Source organism: Drosophila persimilis, unplaced genomic scaffold, assembly GCF_003286085.1.
Source record: "Drosophila persimilis strain 14011-0111.01,24,50 unplaced genomic scaffold, DperRS2 tig00000002-arrow-pilon, whole genome shotgun sequence".
In the NCBI taxonomy this organism is placed as follows: domain Eukaryota; kingdom Metazoa; phylum Arthropoda; class Insecta; order Diptera; family Drosophilidae; genus Drosophila; species Drosophila persimilis.
Window position 1 is genome coordinate 12,382,888 of NW_020825289.1, and position 17,542 is coordinate 12,400,429.

The 17,542-nt window shown below is 52.6% G+C and overlaps 5 protein-coding genes across 6 annotated transcripts; 2 read left to right on the plus strand and 3 right to left on the minus strand.

Annotated features, from left to right (window-relative positions):
- Positions 1-364: 364 nt before the first annotated feature.
- Positions 365-4,972, minus strand: LOC6602137 (SRSF protein kinase 3). The gene is made up of 3 exons (XM_026985215.1): positions 4,399-4,972; positions 2,402-3,352; positions 365-2,335 (listed from the first exon to the last, which is right to left on the minus strand). The coding sequence occupies exons 1-3, from the start codon at positions 4,970-4,972 to the stop codon at positions 1,413-1,415; spliced, it is 2,448 nt and encodes an 815-aa protein (XP_026841016.1). The 3' UTR covers positions 365-1,412.
- Positions 4,973-6,140: 1,168 nt separating this feature from the next.
- On the plus strand, positions 6,141-9,524 carry LOC6602140 (DNA replication factor Cdt1). The gene is made up of 3 exons (XM_002027075.2): positions 6,141-6,355; positions 6,572-7,215; positions 7,855-9,524. The coding sequence occupies exons 1-3, from the start codon at positions 6,275-6,277 to the stop codon at positions 9,320-9,322; spliced, it is 2,193 nt and encodes a 730-aa protein (XP_002027111.1). The 5' UTR covers positions 6,141-6,274; the 3' UTR covers positions 9,323-9,524.
- A 264-nt stretch (positions 9,525-9,788) lies between these two features.
- Positions 9,789-17,541, plus strand: LOC6602139 (mismatch repair endonuclease PMS2). Its single transcript, XM_002027074.2, has 8 exons — positions 9,789-9,929; positions 9,985-10,144; positions 10,204-10,347; positions 10,407-10,975; positions 11,047-11,668; positions 11,720-12,403; positions 12,464-12,717; positions 17,407-17,541. The coding sequence occupies exons 1-8, from the start codon at positions 9,822-9,824 to the stop codon at positions 17,518-17,520; spliced, it is 2,655 nt and encodes an 884-aa protein (XP_002027110.2). The 5' UTR covers positions 9,789-9,821; the 3' UTR covers positions 17,521-17,541.
- LOC113565062 (solute carrier family 2, facilitated glucose transporter member 1-like) lies at positions 13,254-15,049 on the minus strand. The gene is made up of 5 exons (XM_026985307.1): positions 14,865-15,049; positions 14,057-14,806; positions 13,795-14,007; positions 13,619-13,721; positions 13,254-13,545 (listed from the first exon to the last, which is right to left on the minus strand). Exons 1-5 carry the CDS (start codon positions 15,018-15,020, stop codon positions 13,289-13,291), a joined length of 1,479 nt encoding a protein of 492 aa, XP_026841108.1. The 5' UTR covers positions 15,021-15,049; the 3' UTR covers positions 13,254-13,288.
- On the minus strand, positions 15,100-17,101 carry LOC6602136 (solute carrier family 2, facilitated glucose transporter member 3). 2 transcript variants are annotated; one of them, XM_026985304.1, is made up of 6 exons: positions 16,918-17,101; positions 16,747-16,857; positions 15,932-16,690; positions 15,663-15,875; positions 15,506-15,608; positions 15,100-15,440 (listed from the first exon to the last, which is right to left on the minus strand). In XM_026985304.1, the coding sequence occupies exons 1-6, from the start codon at positions 17,008-17,010 to the stop codon at positions 15,160-15,162; spliced, it is 1,560 nt and encodes a 519-aa protein (XP_026841105.1). In that variant the 5' UTR covers positions 17,011-17,101; the 3' UTR covers positions 15,100-15,159. The 2 variants fall into 2 exon arrangements, with proteins under 2 accessions (XP_026841105.1, XP_026841106.1); XM_026985305.1 differs by having other exon boundaries at positions 16,747-16,854; positions 16,918-17,010.
- Position 17,542: the final 1 nt, after the last annotated feature.

A 17,542-nucleotide genomic window follows, 5' to 3' on the forward strand; every position in this document is an offset into this window, starting at 1 on the left:
TGGTTTGCTTTACTACTTTTTCTTCTACTACTCGTGGCTTGATTTCAGTTTGTTCAGACGGTCTCTCAACCGAGGATAAACCAATTAGCTACGTTTGTATTATTGTTATGTTCAGCTCATTAATGAATGCTTTCCCATGTACATTTCCATCGACATATGCTAATAAAAAAACTCCTATTCGGCCCCTGCGGACCAATGGACTCTAGTTCAATTAACTATGTTCGCTATAAACTCGCTATTTACTCGTCTGCTACATTTGCCGATTCGCCTCTTGGCTAAATGTACAGTAACAAATAGACATTTATCTATATATTGTATAGTTGTTTGGGGCCTTTGCGATTAAATGATTCATGTTGTGGGGGGGTTTCTGTCAACAAGTTGGATGGTGCATGGTGTATTATGGGGTCACGGTACGGGTAAGGGCACGGACATGAACACCGACCAGGCAAAGTGCCGGCTGTCCTATGTACAGGATTAGTGGGTGTAGGTCTAGGTAGTAATACAGTGTTTAATTTCTTATGTACCAACGAAAATAGTCTAATTGTCGATGTAAAACACAGGAAATAAATAAAGACCTGGCATATCTAAAAACTAAACCGAATGGATATCTCATCATTAACATTAAACGATATAATTCAAATTGGTTCACGTGGGAGCAGGTGTAGATCAGGCATATTAGCGCCTTTCCGTGGTTCCTGGTTGATGGTCTCTGGTTGCTGGTTGCAGATTGATGTTGGCTGTGGTGTTTAGTGATTGCTAAAGTAGAAGTTGCTGTTGCGTATGTTGCCGCGCGTTCGCCAACGGATGCAGCTGAGTAGGGCAACGCGGGCGGCCCGCAACAGAATCTGGCCGTAGGCGCAGCAGGCGCAGATGCGACGCACACGCTCGGCCAGGTTGCGACGCCGGCAGCGACGGGCGGGACGATGCCAACGGGGCAAGTCCTGTCGTCGACGCCGCAGCTGATGTCACTTGCGGCGTTGGAAGACGCGCCGTAACGCTTTACGCCAGAAAATGCGCTGAGATTTGGACTTTGGATATGGCTGTGACTCCTCCATCTGGGAAACATTTAGATCAAGCATCTCTAAAACATCCCGCTCGGCGTCGTCGTTGATGATGCGCCGTCGCATGGGTGTGGCCGGCGCTGTTCGGACTGTGGATGTTGTATTAGCCGCATGTGGATGAGGTGTGGGCGGTGCTGAGACAGCCATGAACGGTGCTACCGAATAGGGACGAGCTCTGAGCGCTGCCATAGCTGCAGCCGATGTAGACGCAATTGATGAAATGGAGGCCAATGTGGCCACAGATGCCGATGACTCTACAAACGTTGCTCCTGCCTCTCTTAGTCCTACTGCCCCTGCTCCATCAGCTGCTGGCTGGGTGGCACGCAACCAACAACCAGGTGGCATCGTATCTTATCTAAGCCACGGATGCTGCAGACACTCCGCAGCGGTGGCTCGCTTTGCCGGATCGAACTCTAGCATGGGCTTAAGGAAGGAGGCGAATGATTCCGCCTCGCTGTTCAGCCACTCGTACTTCTCTAGCAGCACATCCATCAGACCCCAGGGCTTCAGTCCCGTTATGTTGCGCAGCTCCCCGTTCCGGCTGAACGTCTGCTGGGCATAGGTGCCGCGGAACACGATGTGACGGGGTATGGGGCCGAGCAGCTCTATGATATGGGCTAAGTGATCCTCGTCCCGGGAGTACGTGTCGCCGGAGTGTGGCTCAAAGAGATAGTCTCCCGTGGCCAGCTCAAAGACCATGCAGGCAGTGCTCCAGATGTCTGCCGATGTGTCGTAGCCCGAGCCCAGGATCACCTCAAGTGATCGATACTGCCGCGTCTGAATGTCCTCCGTGAAGTGGCGATCCACCCAGCAGGCATTGCCCAGATCGGCAATCTTAACTTGCACGTTGCACTCCTCCAGAGCCGGCTCACGCTTGGGCCTGTGCTTTGACAGCGGCGGTGGTGGCGCCGGGGGCACTCCCGGATCGGAATATGGTCCATTGGTGGCCGACGAGGAGTTCGACATTGAGTTGCTTGAGATTTTTGAATTACTGTTCGAAGTCTGCTTCGAACTGGAGTTGTTGTTGTTCAGCGGCTGATACGATTGTTGCTCTTGCTGCTTATCCTGTTTAGGTCGAAGCGGCATCTTCTTGCCGTCTGCCGCGCCATTTGATTGTCCCTTAACTGTGCTATTGCTATTGCTGTTGCTGTTGCTGTTGCTGCTACTGCCGTTGGTGTGGACGCCGCTCTTCCCGGCATTGATACTGTCGCCGCTGCTCGTCGAGTTCTCAAATTGCTGCTGAGGCTGCTGAGATTGCGGCTGGTTGGATTTGTCTGAGCCAGGAAGAGGTATAGAGGTGACAATTAATAGGTATCGACAGGGGAAAGCGGGATACTTACTCTTGTTCTTTCGCTTCTTCTTCTTTTTGGCTTTCTCAGTATTATCTCCCGGTGCCTGGTGGCTGATGGCCTCCTCTTCCTGCTCCGTCTCCTGCTTGGGCACCACAGGCTGCTCAACAGCCACATCCTCATCATCACCGTCGTTCTCTTCTGGATCTTGTTCCAGCTTTACGTCCACGTCTACGTCCTCCTCTCCATCTGAGATGGCAACATCGCCATTCTGCACCGAATTTGCATTGTGGTTCACGACACAGTCCGCCTGGTCCTCAGCATCATTTGCGTCTGCAGCTGGCTGTCCGGTCTGCTCGAGATAGTCCCGCTGCTTCTTGAACAGCTCCATGCGCTTCTTCGCCTTCTTCTTGAGCTTCTTTTTCTTGTTCTTGCTCATCTTGCCGGTGATCTGGGGCTCGCGATACTCCTTGGGCGCCCGACTGACCAGCGACGGGTACATCTTGGAGTTCATGCAGTACAGCTTGGTGGCCTCCGTGGCCATGGAGCGCACATGCGGCTCGTCCACGCATAGCAGCACGTTCTCAGGCTTGATGTCTGTGTGGATGATTTTGCAGCAGGTGTGCAAGTAGTCCAGGCCCTCCAGTATTTGGCGCGTAATGGCCTTTACGTTGGCCAGCGGTATGCCACGGTAATTGGACTTGCGGATGAGCTTCAGCAGATTGTCGCCCAGCACTTCGAACACCATGCAAATGTGGGTCCCGTTTACTCCACTAATCTTGAAGTCATCCAGCATCTGGACGGTCTTTTGGCGGCGCGGATTGGACGGATCCGTCTCGCGCACCGTTCTGAGTATCTTGATCTCATCCTTGGCCGTCTCGGCAAAATGCGGCGCCGACTTTACAATCTTGATGGCCACGTAGCGCTTCTCCTGCAGATCCCAGCACAGCCAGACGGTGGAGAAGTGGCCCCAGCCCAACTTCCGGATGACATGATAGCGACCTGGGGAGCGATAATGAAATTAATGCTGTTTGTTCTTCAGGGTTAAAGTTCAAAATGGGCACAACACTACCACTCAGAAAAATGAAATCACAAATATTCGCCTCTGATGGCAGCAAATCCATTTTAATCACCCCACTGACACTCCACGACTAACTAAATCGCGAGAGCAAGACTACTCTCCATCGTTTACCCTTGGATTAAATTCAATTAAACGCAGTCCGTCAGCAGTCAGCCTACGCCCCGCCCCTCTGGTTGTGGAACGCCCGGACTGTGGGTGGACCTTTAAGGGATTTTGAACGAGCAAAGTCTGTGAAGCAATTTTAAGGCCCAGGCCTGGGAGCTGTCAATATAGGGAAACGTTTCATTTGTACTTTTAAGGTTTTTGCAACATCGTGAAGCACAACTGAAATATGGGCGGAATGTTTTCACATAACAACATCAGGCGCTCGTTTAGACATTAGTTTTTCGTTATCAGGCTCTTTTATCGCAATGTTGTTGAAAGTTTGACGGGGATTAGCTTTCGTCAGAGCTGCTGGTCAGGCAAATGGATCTGCTGGGGAAAACATGCAGCTGACAGGAGTATATGTGATGACGACTGCGGGGGGCGGTGCTTTCGTTCGGAACGAAAATGCTGCAGAGTGGATGCATCCGAGAGGATTGTGGGTGGATGTCAAAAACGGTGACAGCCCCTTTTTACTGTCACTGTTGTTGCCGTTGTCACAACACGAGCTGCCCTGCCCCTCCCACTCAACGGAAAAGCACCCCCTGAAAAGGGCACAGCAACACGCACGGATAGAATTCGATTTATCTGTGGGAAAGCTTTCGCACAGAGACCCATTGGCAACCTGTTGTTGTTGTTAATCGGTTTTTTGGGCGGAGGCTCTGCCAGGCATCTAATTGAGCACCCAACTGGGAATGGGTGGCGTTGTGGGTTACCACGGTTGAAATGACAGGACAGCAGCCCGAAACCCAATTCGTGTTCGGATGGGGTTTGTGTGTAGAGAGTACAGTGTGTGGTGTGGGGTGCAAACAGGTGCCAGTCTTACCCTGAAAGAGGTCACCAATGTTGACTGGATGGTAGCCACCCTTGCAGTAGTCTTCCTTCAGCTCCTGCTCCTCGTTCTCGCTGTTCAGCTCCGACTCGTACGACTCGTTCGAGGAGCTGCGCGGCGGCTGCTGCTGCTGCTGCTTTTGCTGTTGCTGCTGATTGTGATTGCTCTTCTTGTTCTTCGACTGTGATTGCATTTGCGATTGCAATTGCGACGGCGGCTGATAGTGGTTGGGGGTCTCGGGGGTGCTGCCCGACCCGCCGCTCGACGTGGATGTGGCCGTTGCTGTGGCCTTACTAAAGGATGTGGTGACAGCGGCGGGTGCGATTCCAACGCTGCCAGACGGATGCACTTCGGGCTTACTGGGGCTATTATTAGCATTTTCTGGTGCTGCTGCCGTAGCACAGTTTTCAGTCTGGGAATTCTGCTGCTGTTGCTGCTGCTGCGGTTCCTGTGACGGATTCCCAGCTACCACACCGTTCTGCTTGCCCCGCTTCTTGTTGTTCTTATGACGCTTCTTCTTCGCTTGAATGGTCAAAACGCGTCGGTTGACGTCAGCTTTGGCGTTCATGATGATCTGTCTATTGCTTTTCGCGTATTATTTTTGCTTTTTCCGCCGACTGTGAGTGGCTGTGGCAGTAACTGTGTGTGTGTAACAGCTGTTGTGCGGAGTGAAAAGGAAAAGAAGAAGAAACAACGTGCATAGATCTCAATAAGGCAATGTACAATGTTTTACGCTTGTATTGTGTTTTTGCTGTATGCGCACGCCTTGCCAAAACCAGAGCCAGGCCCAGAGAGCCAGAGCCAAATGGTGGGGCTTTCGTTTCGTCAAAGCGAGCAACAACAACAAAAAAAACCGAATCGTCTACTTGCCTCGGGGCTCCCACTTGTTCCAAATTGACACCGCTGCTGCTGCTTCTCCCGCTGCTTCTGCGTTTGCTGTTTGCCTTTGCTTTGACAACTGGATTTCTGCACGAAAAATCGGGACGAAATTAGCACATTGAACGCTCACGAGAATGTGGGCATCAGATGCCAGCGGCACAGCAAATAGTCTTCACTTCGGCTAATACTATGAAATAGTCGATTGCTTACTATTTTGGTATAAAAATATATGTTTTATTTCATGGAAAATCAAACAATCAGTCGTCGACTACTGCTCTGCTGTGTGTTGTCTGTTATCGAAAACAGGGCCTGCCACTTGGTAAACGACGTAACGTAAGCAGGAACGTCATTATTGCTTAAGGTCTAGCCCTTGCTCACTCACACACTGCGAAAGCCAGCCAGGTGTCTATTGCCGACTCGCTTTCTCCGCTGGCTATGGTTAGTACACACTTTATAAGCATTTTTGCGCAGTGATTACTTTGCCAGCAGCTCGTTTGTTGCCCTGAAAGATTATGGCCAACTTACATGGTTCGGAACGCCTTAACATACTAATCCAATAGCACTTCGGATCGCAAACATTGCAAAACGCTCGGAAATGCAGTCAAAAACGTGCAATTCCACGCACACAGCTAAAAATTCGCAATAGCAGTTTTTTCTAAAACAACCCTGCTGCTATCAGCTGTTTTCTGTTCGGCACCTTGTAATACTTCGTGCGATATATCGATATATATCGCTATGATCTGCGCACTATCTAACACTGCTCAATCGTTTCTTTCAAACACTGCCCGCGTTTTGGCGCAATAATAATTTTTGGAGGGAAATTGCATCTTGAGAAAAGTCGTGGCCCATTTGTAATTTGAGCAGTGCTGTGGCACGACGCGTGTTGACTGATAAAGGAAAAAATAAGTGAAATAAGAAGCAAAGACCGGACGTGCCAAAAGTGAAATAAGCATACAATTTAAACTGCAACTATAAATCAGACCACAAAGAAATGGCTCAGCCATCGGTAGCAGCATTTTTTACTAATCGCAAACGCGCCGCTCTCGATGATGCTATCACAATCAAGAATCGGGTAAGTTGGACCAAAAACGTGACCATCACAGTGCCCAAGATTTCCAGATCAGATACTCTTGTATCTGCACCGACGCTTGTAATTACATTCATTTGTGCCCGTATGCGTTTGTTATTGAGTTTGTCTGTGTGTGTGTGTGTGTGTTGGTGCGACTGCATCATCCTGCGGCCATTTTCGAAAATCTTATTTTCATGGAAACTCTTTTGCCCATTGCAGCGTCTTGTGGAGCCTGCAGAGTCTGCCCAGCCGCAAAGCCCAGCCCCAGCCAAGGCCCAAGATGCAGATATCGACACCCTCAAGGCGGCGGCCAGCGGGATGCGCACCCGCTCAGGTCGCAGCACCAAGCTGATTGTCACCCCTCAAGAGACGGCGAACAAGAAGAAGCCAGCCAAGCTGGAGCCCCACATCAAGCAGCCCAAGCTGGTACAGTTCATTCGCAAGGGGACGCTCTCGCCCAGGAAGCAGGCGGCCACCAAGATCGACGAGGAGCAACTGCTGCTGCCGGTTAACGAGCAGACGCCAAAAGTGAGCTTCACCATTACTAGCCAACAGAATGCGGACAACATGCAACGGGGCATGCGCACGCCCACCAAACAGATCCTCAAGGCTGCCTCGCCCATCAAGCACAGCGACCTGAAACGCCAGCTAACCTTCGATGAAGTGAAGAACAAGATCTCGCGCAGCGCTAAAATGCAGGAGCTGAAGGCGGTCTTGGCCCGCAAGGCGGCCCTCGAGCAGAAGCGCAAGGAGCAGGAGGAGCGCAATCGTCGACTCCGCGAGGCCGGCCCCTCCCCATCAAAGGCGAGCCTGTCCGTGCAGCTGAAGGAGTTCGACACCATTGAGCTAGAGGTGCTGACAAGGTAAGAAGCACAAGAATAGGAGTAATGCAAATTTCCAATGGCATTGCTGCCTTCCACAATAATTTCCAACTGTTTGCTGTGGCCTAGAATCGGCGTAAACAGCGCCAGAGTAGAGTACAGCTGGCCAGCGAAAAACCGGGTAACATCAATACCGAACTCCAAAAGCCCAGCCAAATTGTTGCTGTCTCTGCTGCAATCGAGGTCGCTCTGGGTCGCTCCGAGTCTCTGTTATTCAAGCGTCCAATTGCTGAAATGGCATTTCTCCACCAGAGTAACTGACGACTTGCTCGAGCTATCACTATGATACAACATTCTCGTGTACTTGAATTTATGTTGCCCTCAGCAGCGTGTGTGCATAGCTATGCATGTGTGCTGTGCTATGTTTACCCTTCGCCGACGTTACATTCCGGCCTGACCTTCCCTCTCGCTTTCCCCTTCGGGGGTTGTTTTCTTCCATGTGTATCCTTTGTTAGGATCGTCTGCTGCATGGGAATGTGCGTGCACCTCAGGTAGCAGGAACCTTTTTTCTGTAACGGCTTTCCTGCCCATTCGGGGTGGGTCCAAGTGTTTGGCCTAAGTGTGTATAGGAATTGTTTCGAATAGGAACTGATGATCGTTTCCCATCCCCTGCCATTGCAGCCCCCTGAAGACCTTCAAGACACCCACCAAACTGCCGCCACCCACACCGGACAAGCATGAGCTGATGTCGCCGCGGCACACGGACGCCTCCAAGCGCCTGCACTTCAGTCCGGCCAAGAATGGGTCGCCTGTCAAGCTGGTGGAGGTGCCGGCCTACAAGCGCTACGCCAGCCTTGCGGAGACCAGCAAGGCCGGGCAGCTCCCGCTGCCGTACAAGTATCGCTATTTGCTGGACGTCTTCAAGGGTCTGGACTCGGTGGTGGCCATGTTCCATAACCGAAAGGAGTGCATCACGTTCAAGAAGCTGAAGCCGGCTGTGCAACGAATGCTGCGCAAGAACTTTACCGAGCTGCATCTGGCCCAGATCAAGGCTGTCTATCCCGAGGCCTTCATCTTTAGTCAAATGAAGATGCGGAACTTTGGCTCGGTGTCCAAGGCGGATTACTACCAGCTAATGATCAGCCCCAATGTGGAACCGGTACCGGAGGAGGTGCAGGAGCAGACGCAGCCGCATCAGCGCCACAAGAAGATCAACGAAGACGATGTGCTAGCGTCGGCCCAGTCGACGTCCATGAATCCACATGTCATGACGGCGCGTATGCATCGATTCCAGAACCTTCTGCTCGATCGTGTAAAGCAGGCGCACGCCAAGTTCCTTCGCTCACTGGACCCCCCGATCTTCATTGAGAAGGCGCTGACTCGCTGGCATCCCCAGTTCGAGCTGGAGAACTGTCCAGAGGTGGAGTTGGCTCCGCTGCCCCAGCCCCCGAATGTGGAGAAGTACTCCTCGGCCAAAGACATACTCTCGACGGCTCGCAATCTGTTCAACTGCGCCACGCCTATGGAGAGAGCGATGGACCGCTACGAGGCCAAGGTGGAGGCCGACAAGCAAGCTGCTGATGCTGCTGTGTCCAATGTAACTGCCAACTCCAAGCCTCCAGAAGCGGACCCACAACAAAAGACAGCAGCAACAACAGGGGGAAAGGAAAAAGGAGTAAATGCAATACCCGAAACGTCTACTGCCACGCCTACGGTGAAAGAGTGCCCTGTCCCAGACGCCACTTCAAATCTGCTCAAGGGCTTGCCCAAGTCGCTGATCGAAAAGATTCGGGCCAAACAGGCGGCTAAAGCCCTGGAAGCCATGACAAGGCGGCCATCGCAGGACCAGGAGGCAACCAAGTACTCGCGCCTGCCGGAACTGGCGCGACATTTACGCAACGTGTTCGTGACGGAGCGCAAGGGGGTGCTCACCCTCGAGGTAATTATCAAGAAGATCCAGAACAGTTTCCGGGCCAACTTAACGCCGCAGGAAATTGAGGCGCACCTGAAGCTCCTCGCCAAGGAGCTTCCCGCGTGGGCAGCTTTCCACGAGGTACGGAAGACCATGTATGTTAAGGTCGCCAAGGACATGGACATGAACAAGATCATCGAGAAGCTGGAGAGCATCGCGAATGGAAAGAGCACCTGATAACTGGAATGGAACCCGGTACCGAATCTTAAGAGTCTCCCCATCATTGACCCTGTGGCCACATCCAGCTATATCTTTAAGTACATGTTTAGCTAGCAAATATTGTATTGAAACCAGATTATACCCTACACCTATATATATTGTTATTCTTATATCACACTGACATTTCACACTAAATAATTGACAATTATTTCGCAATCGATTCATCACATTATATTACTATTAAGATCTTTTTTCATGTTGTAATACGTTAATAAATAAATGTTTTTGCTGGATATGTTGCTAATTTAAATCTTAAATTATCTACATTCTGCGAAGGATTGCACAATTGACATGATATCTACAGTTGCACAGTGGCGCCACTATCAATCAGCTGTGTATTTTTCTGGAACTAATCGTATATAAAGATCATATGGTCACACTAGCCAAAAAAAAGCGCCAGATTTTATAGGGAATTACATTTGTTTTTTCTATGAACTAAGTCGATAAAAGCGAAGAAATGGCAGAGAAAGAAGAGGATGTCGAGCTGCCAGCACCCACCACAGCTGTATCCGGCCAGATTAAAGCCATTTCCAAGGATACTGTGCATAAAATATGCTCCGGCCAGGTACATCTCTCGGATTGGTTTTGTTTGATTTATTGTTTGGTTTCCCCCTAATTAGGTGGTGCTCAGTCTGGCTGTGGCTGTCAAGGAGCTAGTGGAGAACTCCATCGATGCAGGGGCTACACTGGTGGAGATTAAGATGAAGGATCAGGGACTGCAAGGCGTCGAGGTCAGTGATAATGGCAGCGGCGTGGTGGAGGCCAATCTGGAGGCAATGAGTAAGTGGTAGCCTCGAGGCAAACCCTAAAGAAATTATAGGAAAAGATCTCCCCAACAGCTGCAAAGTATCACACATCGAAAATAAGGGAATTCGTTGACCTGCTGGGAGTGGAAACGTTTGGATTTCGTGGGGAAGCACTCAGTTCCCTCTGTGCCCTGTCCGACATGGCCATTCAGACGCGCCACCAGTCCACCGATGTTGGTGAGTGTTCGGATCCTTATCGGCATAAAGTCTGGACGATTAATGTTCCCCAATGACAGGTCTCAAAGTGGAACTCGACCACGATGGCAAGATCAAGAAGCGCTCGCCTTGTGCCCGAGCTGTAGGCACCACCGTCACCCTTACCAATCTGTTTAGTACACTGCCCGTGCGTCGGCGCGACTTTACGCGCAACATCAAGAAGGAGTTCGCCAAGATGTGTCAGATCCTGCAGGCCTACTGCCTGGTGACCAAAGGCGTGCGCATCATCTGCAGCAATCAGACGCCCAAGGGCGCCAAGACGGTGGTTCTGCAAACACATGGCGCCCAGGATGTGCTGGCCAACATATCCGCGATATTTGGGGCACGCCAAGTGGCCGACATTGTGCCGCTAAAGTCCCCTTTCGAAAAGGGCCAACTGAGCGAGGTCGGACTACGGGCTGAGCTAGAGTCCTCCGCGGATGCAGCTGACACGACTTGCACACAGTTCAGCGCCGAGGATGTGGAGCGGCTGAACCAGGCCGACTTCCGACTGGAGGGCTATATATCCAGCTGTCGCCATGGGGCAGGCCGCTCCAGCAGAGATCGCCAGTTCTTCTTTGTCAACGCCAGACCCTGCGATCCCAAGAATGTGAGTTTATCGTACCGGGGGGGGAGTGTTCTCACACTCCGCTTATGCTCTGTTTTTCTCTGAATTTAAAGATAGCCAAAGTCATCAACGAGACCTACCATCGCTACAACGTCCAGCAGCAGCCTTTCATCTACCTCAACATTATCACGGCCCGCTCCGACGTGGACGTTAACCTAACCCCCGACAAGCGCCAACTGCTGCTCAACAACGAGAGGATTCTGCTGCTGGCCCTGAAGAAGTCTCTGCTGGAGACCTTTGGACAGACACCATCCACATTCCAAATGCAGAACACAACCATTGTGAGCATGCTGGAACCAAGGCCGAAGCCCCAGCCCGCGGATGCTGGCAAGGCCAGCGAGGAGAAGGATGAAGAGGAAGACGTTCCCATCAGCTCCTCTCAGCGTTTCATGGATGTGCTCACCCAGTGGCGCCGCACGGGAGACACTCAGGGCACTGCTCCGTCCGCTCCGATCAAGCGGCGGTGTGCCGAAAGCGAGGAGTTGGCCACCCGCTCCATGAAAATGCAAAAGATCCAGGATTTCCTCAGCCAAGATTCGCCCAAACACCACAGTTCAAAAGGCGATTCAATATCGGAGGAGGATGTTGTCGATCAGCCGCCAAAGCCTACCAAAGAGCAGGCCAATCTGGATGAGAGTTTCTTGAACCTCAAGGAGCTGGAGACGGAGTCAAAGGGTGAGCATTCTAGAGAGTCTCCCCATTTTACTCACCTTGATTCTCTTACAGCCTACGACCTGTTGACGCAGCCAGCCAAGGCAGCCCGCATTGACTGCAAAGTCTTGACACCAATAAAAAGTCGCCTAAGCATTGCAGAGCCCAAACCAGAACCCACCGGTAGCTCCCAAGGCTCCCAGGAAACTGTCAGCACCATGGATCAGAGCGATGATGACGATCATATCGAGCTGCCCACGCGCATTGAGTTCGATGGCGGCGACGACGATGGCGAGGAGCAGCCGCCAGCTAACTACAAAAGCGGCGAGCTGCGGACCACAATCGAGGAGATTGCAGACAGCCTAAGGAAACAAGAGCAGCAGCAAAAGGAGCGCAGAACGAGGGCTAAGCTGCAGCGCCTACGCTTCAAAAGCGAAATCAACCCAAATCAGAACAACAAGGCGGAAGACGAACTGCAGAGGGAGATCGCCAAGGATGACTTTGCCCGCATGGACATTATTGGGCAGTTTAACCTGGGCTTCATCATTGTCAAGCTGCAGGACGATCTATTCATTGTTGACCAGCACGCCTCGGATGAGAAGTACAACTTCGAGACACTTCAACGAAGCACCCAGTTGGAGTATCAGCGTCTGACTGTGCCCCAGTCCTTGGACCTGACGGCGGTAAACGAGATGGTGCTCATCGACCATCTGCCAGTGTTCGAGAAGAATGGCTTTAAATTTGAGATAAATCATGAGGGTGAGTGGCCATCGGCCATCTGAATGCGGATACTGGTTAAAAACGCTCTCTCATCTGCAGCTCCCGCCACAAAGAAGGTGCGACTGCTGGGCAAACCCTACAGCCGACAGTGGGAATTCGGCAAGGAGGACATCGATGAGCTCATCTTCATGCTGCAGGATGCCCCCGAGGGCACCATCTGCCGACCCTCGCGGGTGCGCTCAATGTTTGCGTCTCGCGCTTGCCGCAAATCCGTGATGATTGGCACGGCTCTGAACAGGACGACCACCATGAGGCGGCTAATCACCCAAATGGGGGAAATTGAACAGCCCTGGGTAAGAAAGGGGACGTCAAATATTTTTGTTGATCTATTGAGATATTCTCCTGAATCCGCGCGATATCAATTCACCAATCTCGGAGATTTCCCGTCCCTGCGTCGTCCCCCCGAGTAAACAGTGAGACTAGAAAAATCCAAGCCCCCATACGGTAGAACAGAAGGGGAATGACAGAAAGGCATACGTTGCGATGTGGAGGCAATATCGCTGAACTACAATGGCGTCAGGTGGCAGGCAAGGCCCCCACCAGGCGACAGATCAGGAGAAGCTCCATAGATCGCAGCCGGCGGCAGCACAGGAACACACCATCCAGCAGAAAAAGGAATCCGCTGAAGAGGATGAGGAGCCGGCGTCCAGAGCGGGCCATCATCCACAGGCAGAGCCTGGAATGCCTGCCATCAACATCAGTGACACGACCAAGCACCACAGGACGTCTAGATCAGCAGGGATGGCCGTGTCTATCAGCTGCCTATCAGCCCTCGTGTCCGCTATTCTCCCGCCATGGCATTCGTCTGGCAGAGTAGAAACGAATCTGGTTTTCTTCTGCTTAAGTATGAATATATATTGTACTTTATTGTAGGACTTTACTTCTAAAGCCTCTGGACACCAACTCCGCCACCTTGGAGACCTCTCGTCCCCGCGTCTCGGGCAGGTAAAATTTGGTCAGCAGAAAGACCAGGAAGCTGCACAGGGCGAACACCAGGAAGACATAGGAGCCCAGCAGTGTGTGCATGGCGGGAAACAGGAAGCCAACGAGGAAATTGCATCCCCAGCCCACCTGGTTGCCAATGGACAGGGCCACGGAACGGGAGGGAACCTCAAACATCTCTGCGTGGAGTGGAAAATATTAAGCAATCGCTAAATAGGAGAGGGGAGGACAGCCAAACCTCGGACTACTTACCCGCTCCAATGAACGAGGGCATGGGAGCCAGGGCGAGTTGGAAGGCGATCAGATAGAGGAAAATGCTAGCCATTGTGCCATACGAGAGCCAGGGAATTTGGGCCTACGTTTTCAAATAAAAAGGGAGTATGAAGATTGCTTGCGTTGCGAGGATGCGGATGGAGAGGAGAGCTCACAGTGTACTCCACCATCCAGCCAAAGGAAAACATGAGTAGGCCGCAAAATGCAGTGGACAGCAGCATCAGGGTGCGTCTGTTGAACTTTGCCATCAGAATGGGACCCATCAGCGAGGTGGCCAGATTGACGTTGCCAGCGGCCAGATTCATCCACTCTGCGGCGCTCGTTGAGAGGCCTCCATTGCGGAAAATTGAAACGGAGTAGTAGAAGATCTGGAAACGACAAATGTTCAATAGGACAGAGGATATCCGGACCTCTTACCGCTGAGCATCCGGACAACTGCTGACCGCCCTGATACGAGCAGAGAAGGATGAGGGGGAGCAGCATCTTTGGATCGCCAAGAACCTCGCCAAGACTGCGGGTTGTGCCTTTCACGGAAGTCTCGTCGTCCATGGCGCGGATCTCCTGCTCTATGCCAAGATCAGTGCCGCGCAGCCTTATCAGCATCTGGATCGCCTCCTGACGTCGCTCTTTAACGATGTACAGCCACTTGGGACTCTCCGCGTATAGGCGGAACGGGGCATAGCACACCGCCATGAAGACCACGTAGAAACTGAGTGCAATGTGCCAGAGCTCTTCGCCGCCGAACAGCGACTGCAGCGTAAAGATCTGGGACACCACCATGCCAATGGAGAAGCCCACGGAGCAGCAAACTCCCAGCGTGCCCCGTTGCGGCAGCGCCGCAATCTCGCTGTGGTACATGGGCAGACACGTGCTGACTAGACCCCCGCCCAGGCCGACCACCACGCGACCCAGCAGCAGCAGCTCCACGGATCGCAGCCAGCGACAGCTGAGAAACATCAGGGCCGCCAGGAGCAGCAGGGAACCACTCAACAGGAAGCAGCCGCGGCGTCCAAAGCGATTGGCCGCCCAGCCAGCGCAGGCTGAGCCAAGGACCCCGCCAATCAGATAGATGGCCACAATGAGGGCCCACAACGTATCCAAAGCTGTAGGGGATATCTCCAGACCATAGTTCTCCAGGAGCATGGCCTGACACCAGGACCGCATGTGCTAGAATTCAATATACTCGTAGTCCAGCTGCTGTACAGCCAAACATAAGACAACATACCACAGCTGGAGTGTTGATGACGCCCATGCAGTAGCCACAGGGCAGGGCGGATCCGATGGTGCTGCCCACAGTGCTCCACACCAGCAGAGCCGTCCAACGGGTCCTGGGCTGTTTCTTGAGCTCCACCAGAGAGCTGGCACTTTCCACCACCTCCATCGTGTTTTGCGGCTGGGACGAAACTGCTTAGCCAGATGCTCGAGAATCGTATTTTATCTCCAATAGGCGCCTCGCGGTGTAAATTTGTGGGATTTATTGGCTCAGACATGGGGACTATGTATAATATATTGCACTTAGGCTAAGAAGATTGGCTCGCAGTGCGTGTGCGCAAGACTTTTGATTTAAAGCCGTCGGCGACGAGCGGAGCAACCTCGGATGGATCGCGGCCGCGAGTCTCCGGCAAGTAGCGTTTGGTCAGCCCAAAGAGCAGCAAGCAGGCGATGGAGAATGGGAGGAAGACCAGGGCGCCCCAGGCATTCTGCAGCGTGGGAAAGGCCATGCCAATGATGAAATTGCATACCCAGTAGACAACGCTACCCAAAGCCATGGCAGCCGGACGCGGGGACACCTCAAACAGTTCTGGATAAGTATAAGGAAGAAAGGATAAGGATTTCGTAAATGAAAAATGTAGCCCCCAATCTCACCGGCTCCTATGAAGAACGGCATGGGCCCGACACCGAACTGATAGAAGAATATGTACAGGAAGATGCAGCCAATGCAGCCCATGGCAAACCAGCTAAAGCTCTCCTGAAAGAACCGCACACATTAGTTCCGAGACTCGGGGATTCGAAGGCCACTCACAATGAAGTAGAGCATCATGGCGAAGAGAAATAAGCATACGGCGCAGAAGAAGGTGGAGAAGAGCATCAGCGGGCGACGATTCACGCGCTCCAACAGGACCGGACCCACCATCGATGTGGCCAGATTGAGGGATCCAGCACCCAGATTGGCCCACTCCGCCGCCTGCGTGGACAGCCCTGCCTTGCGGAATATGGAGACAGAATAGAAGAATATCTGCAAGGCAAGAGAACATTAATGATGCGCTAAAGATGCTGCAGGATATCACCCACCGCATTGATACCCGACAGCTGCTGGCCACCAAGAAAGGCGCAAACAATGATGAGTGGCAGGCGCAGACGGGGATTGCGCAGCACTTCCATGAATCCACTAGCCTCCACCTTGGCCGATGCTTCCAGCTCCATTTCGTTTAGCTCCGCCTGCAGAGCCGCGCTGTCCGAGGAATAGCCCCGCAACAGCTGGAGCTGTTGTCTGGCCTCCTCCTTGCGGCCCTTGACTATGTACAGCCACTTGGGGCTCTCGGGATACCACCGGAATGGGGCATAGCAGAGCAGTACCAGTAGCCCAAAAAAGGACAAGGCAATGTGCCACCGATCTTCCCCCCCAAAAAGCGACTGTAGGCTGCAGATCTGGGCTACCACCACGCCTGCGGTCAGGCCCATTGCGCAACACGGAGACAGAGTACTTCGCTGGGAGAGGGCGGCCAGTTCGCTGTGGTACATGGGCATGAAGGCGGTGACGAGGCCCCCCGCCAGCCCCACGAGCAATCGGCCCAGGAGCAGCAGCTCCACGGATACCAACAAGCGGCATACAGCGAAGCAGACGGCACCAAGGGCGAGTAGCATACCGCATATGTAAAAGCACCCGCGGCGTCCAAAGCGGTTGGCGGTAGATGCGCCCGTCATAGAACCGATGGCTCCACCCACCAGAAAGATGGAGACGACGGCCGACCAGAGCAACTCCAGGCCCGAGGCTCCCAGGTGAAGATCATATCGCGCAATCAGAGTTTCGTTGCACCAGGAGCGCATGAGCTGGGGAGGATAACGGTTTAGGATTATGGAACCTCTAAGTAGAGAGCTCCTCTTACCACGGCGGGGCTGTTCATGACCCCAGTGCAGTAGCCCACGGGCAAGGCGGCTCCAATCGAGGATCCAACGCAAGCCAAATTGAGGGAAAAGCTCCATTTGGGCTGATCCTGCTGGAAGGATTCGCCGGCCTAGTGAATAAAGCTATTCATCCAAGAATTTGCTCATCTCACCTGGGTCTGTTTCTTTTCGTGTGCCATTAGCGGTGCCTCTGCCTGACTTAATGATTGCCCCTCCACGGGTTCGCTGGCTTTTGCCTTTTCCATTGCGTTGATGATTTGCGGAACGGGTCTTTATGGGGGCTTCTGTGGAGAAGAATCACGCTGGTCAAGAGCTCCATTCGGAATGCTGCGATCATATTTCATTTTCAAGCACCAGAGCCCCAGAGCCCCAGGCCCCAGGGAGATTAAGGCACGTTTATGCGGCGCCGAGAGATAACCGCTGCCAAAGTTATCCAAATGTCAAAAGAGGCTTACAGGGGCGGACCGCATCGCGGGGGTTGTAATAATCTGGGTAGTTCGTTTTATCAGGTGATAATACTTTAAGTGCCTCAGCGGGTGCACTATCCATCGATCCATCCATCCCCATTGCACTCCACAAATAGCGCAATCCCCTTCCGACTGGCATAATTTATAATGGGCCAACTGAATCTCTATTCGCAGAACTGCCCGCACGGTCGCCCCACCATGCGTCATCTAATCAATATCACGATGCTAATGGATGAGGAGGAAGATGCTGATGCGGCGGAAGACCCGGCCCACCAGAAGTCCCAATAAAAAGCAATCTCGGCAACCACAG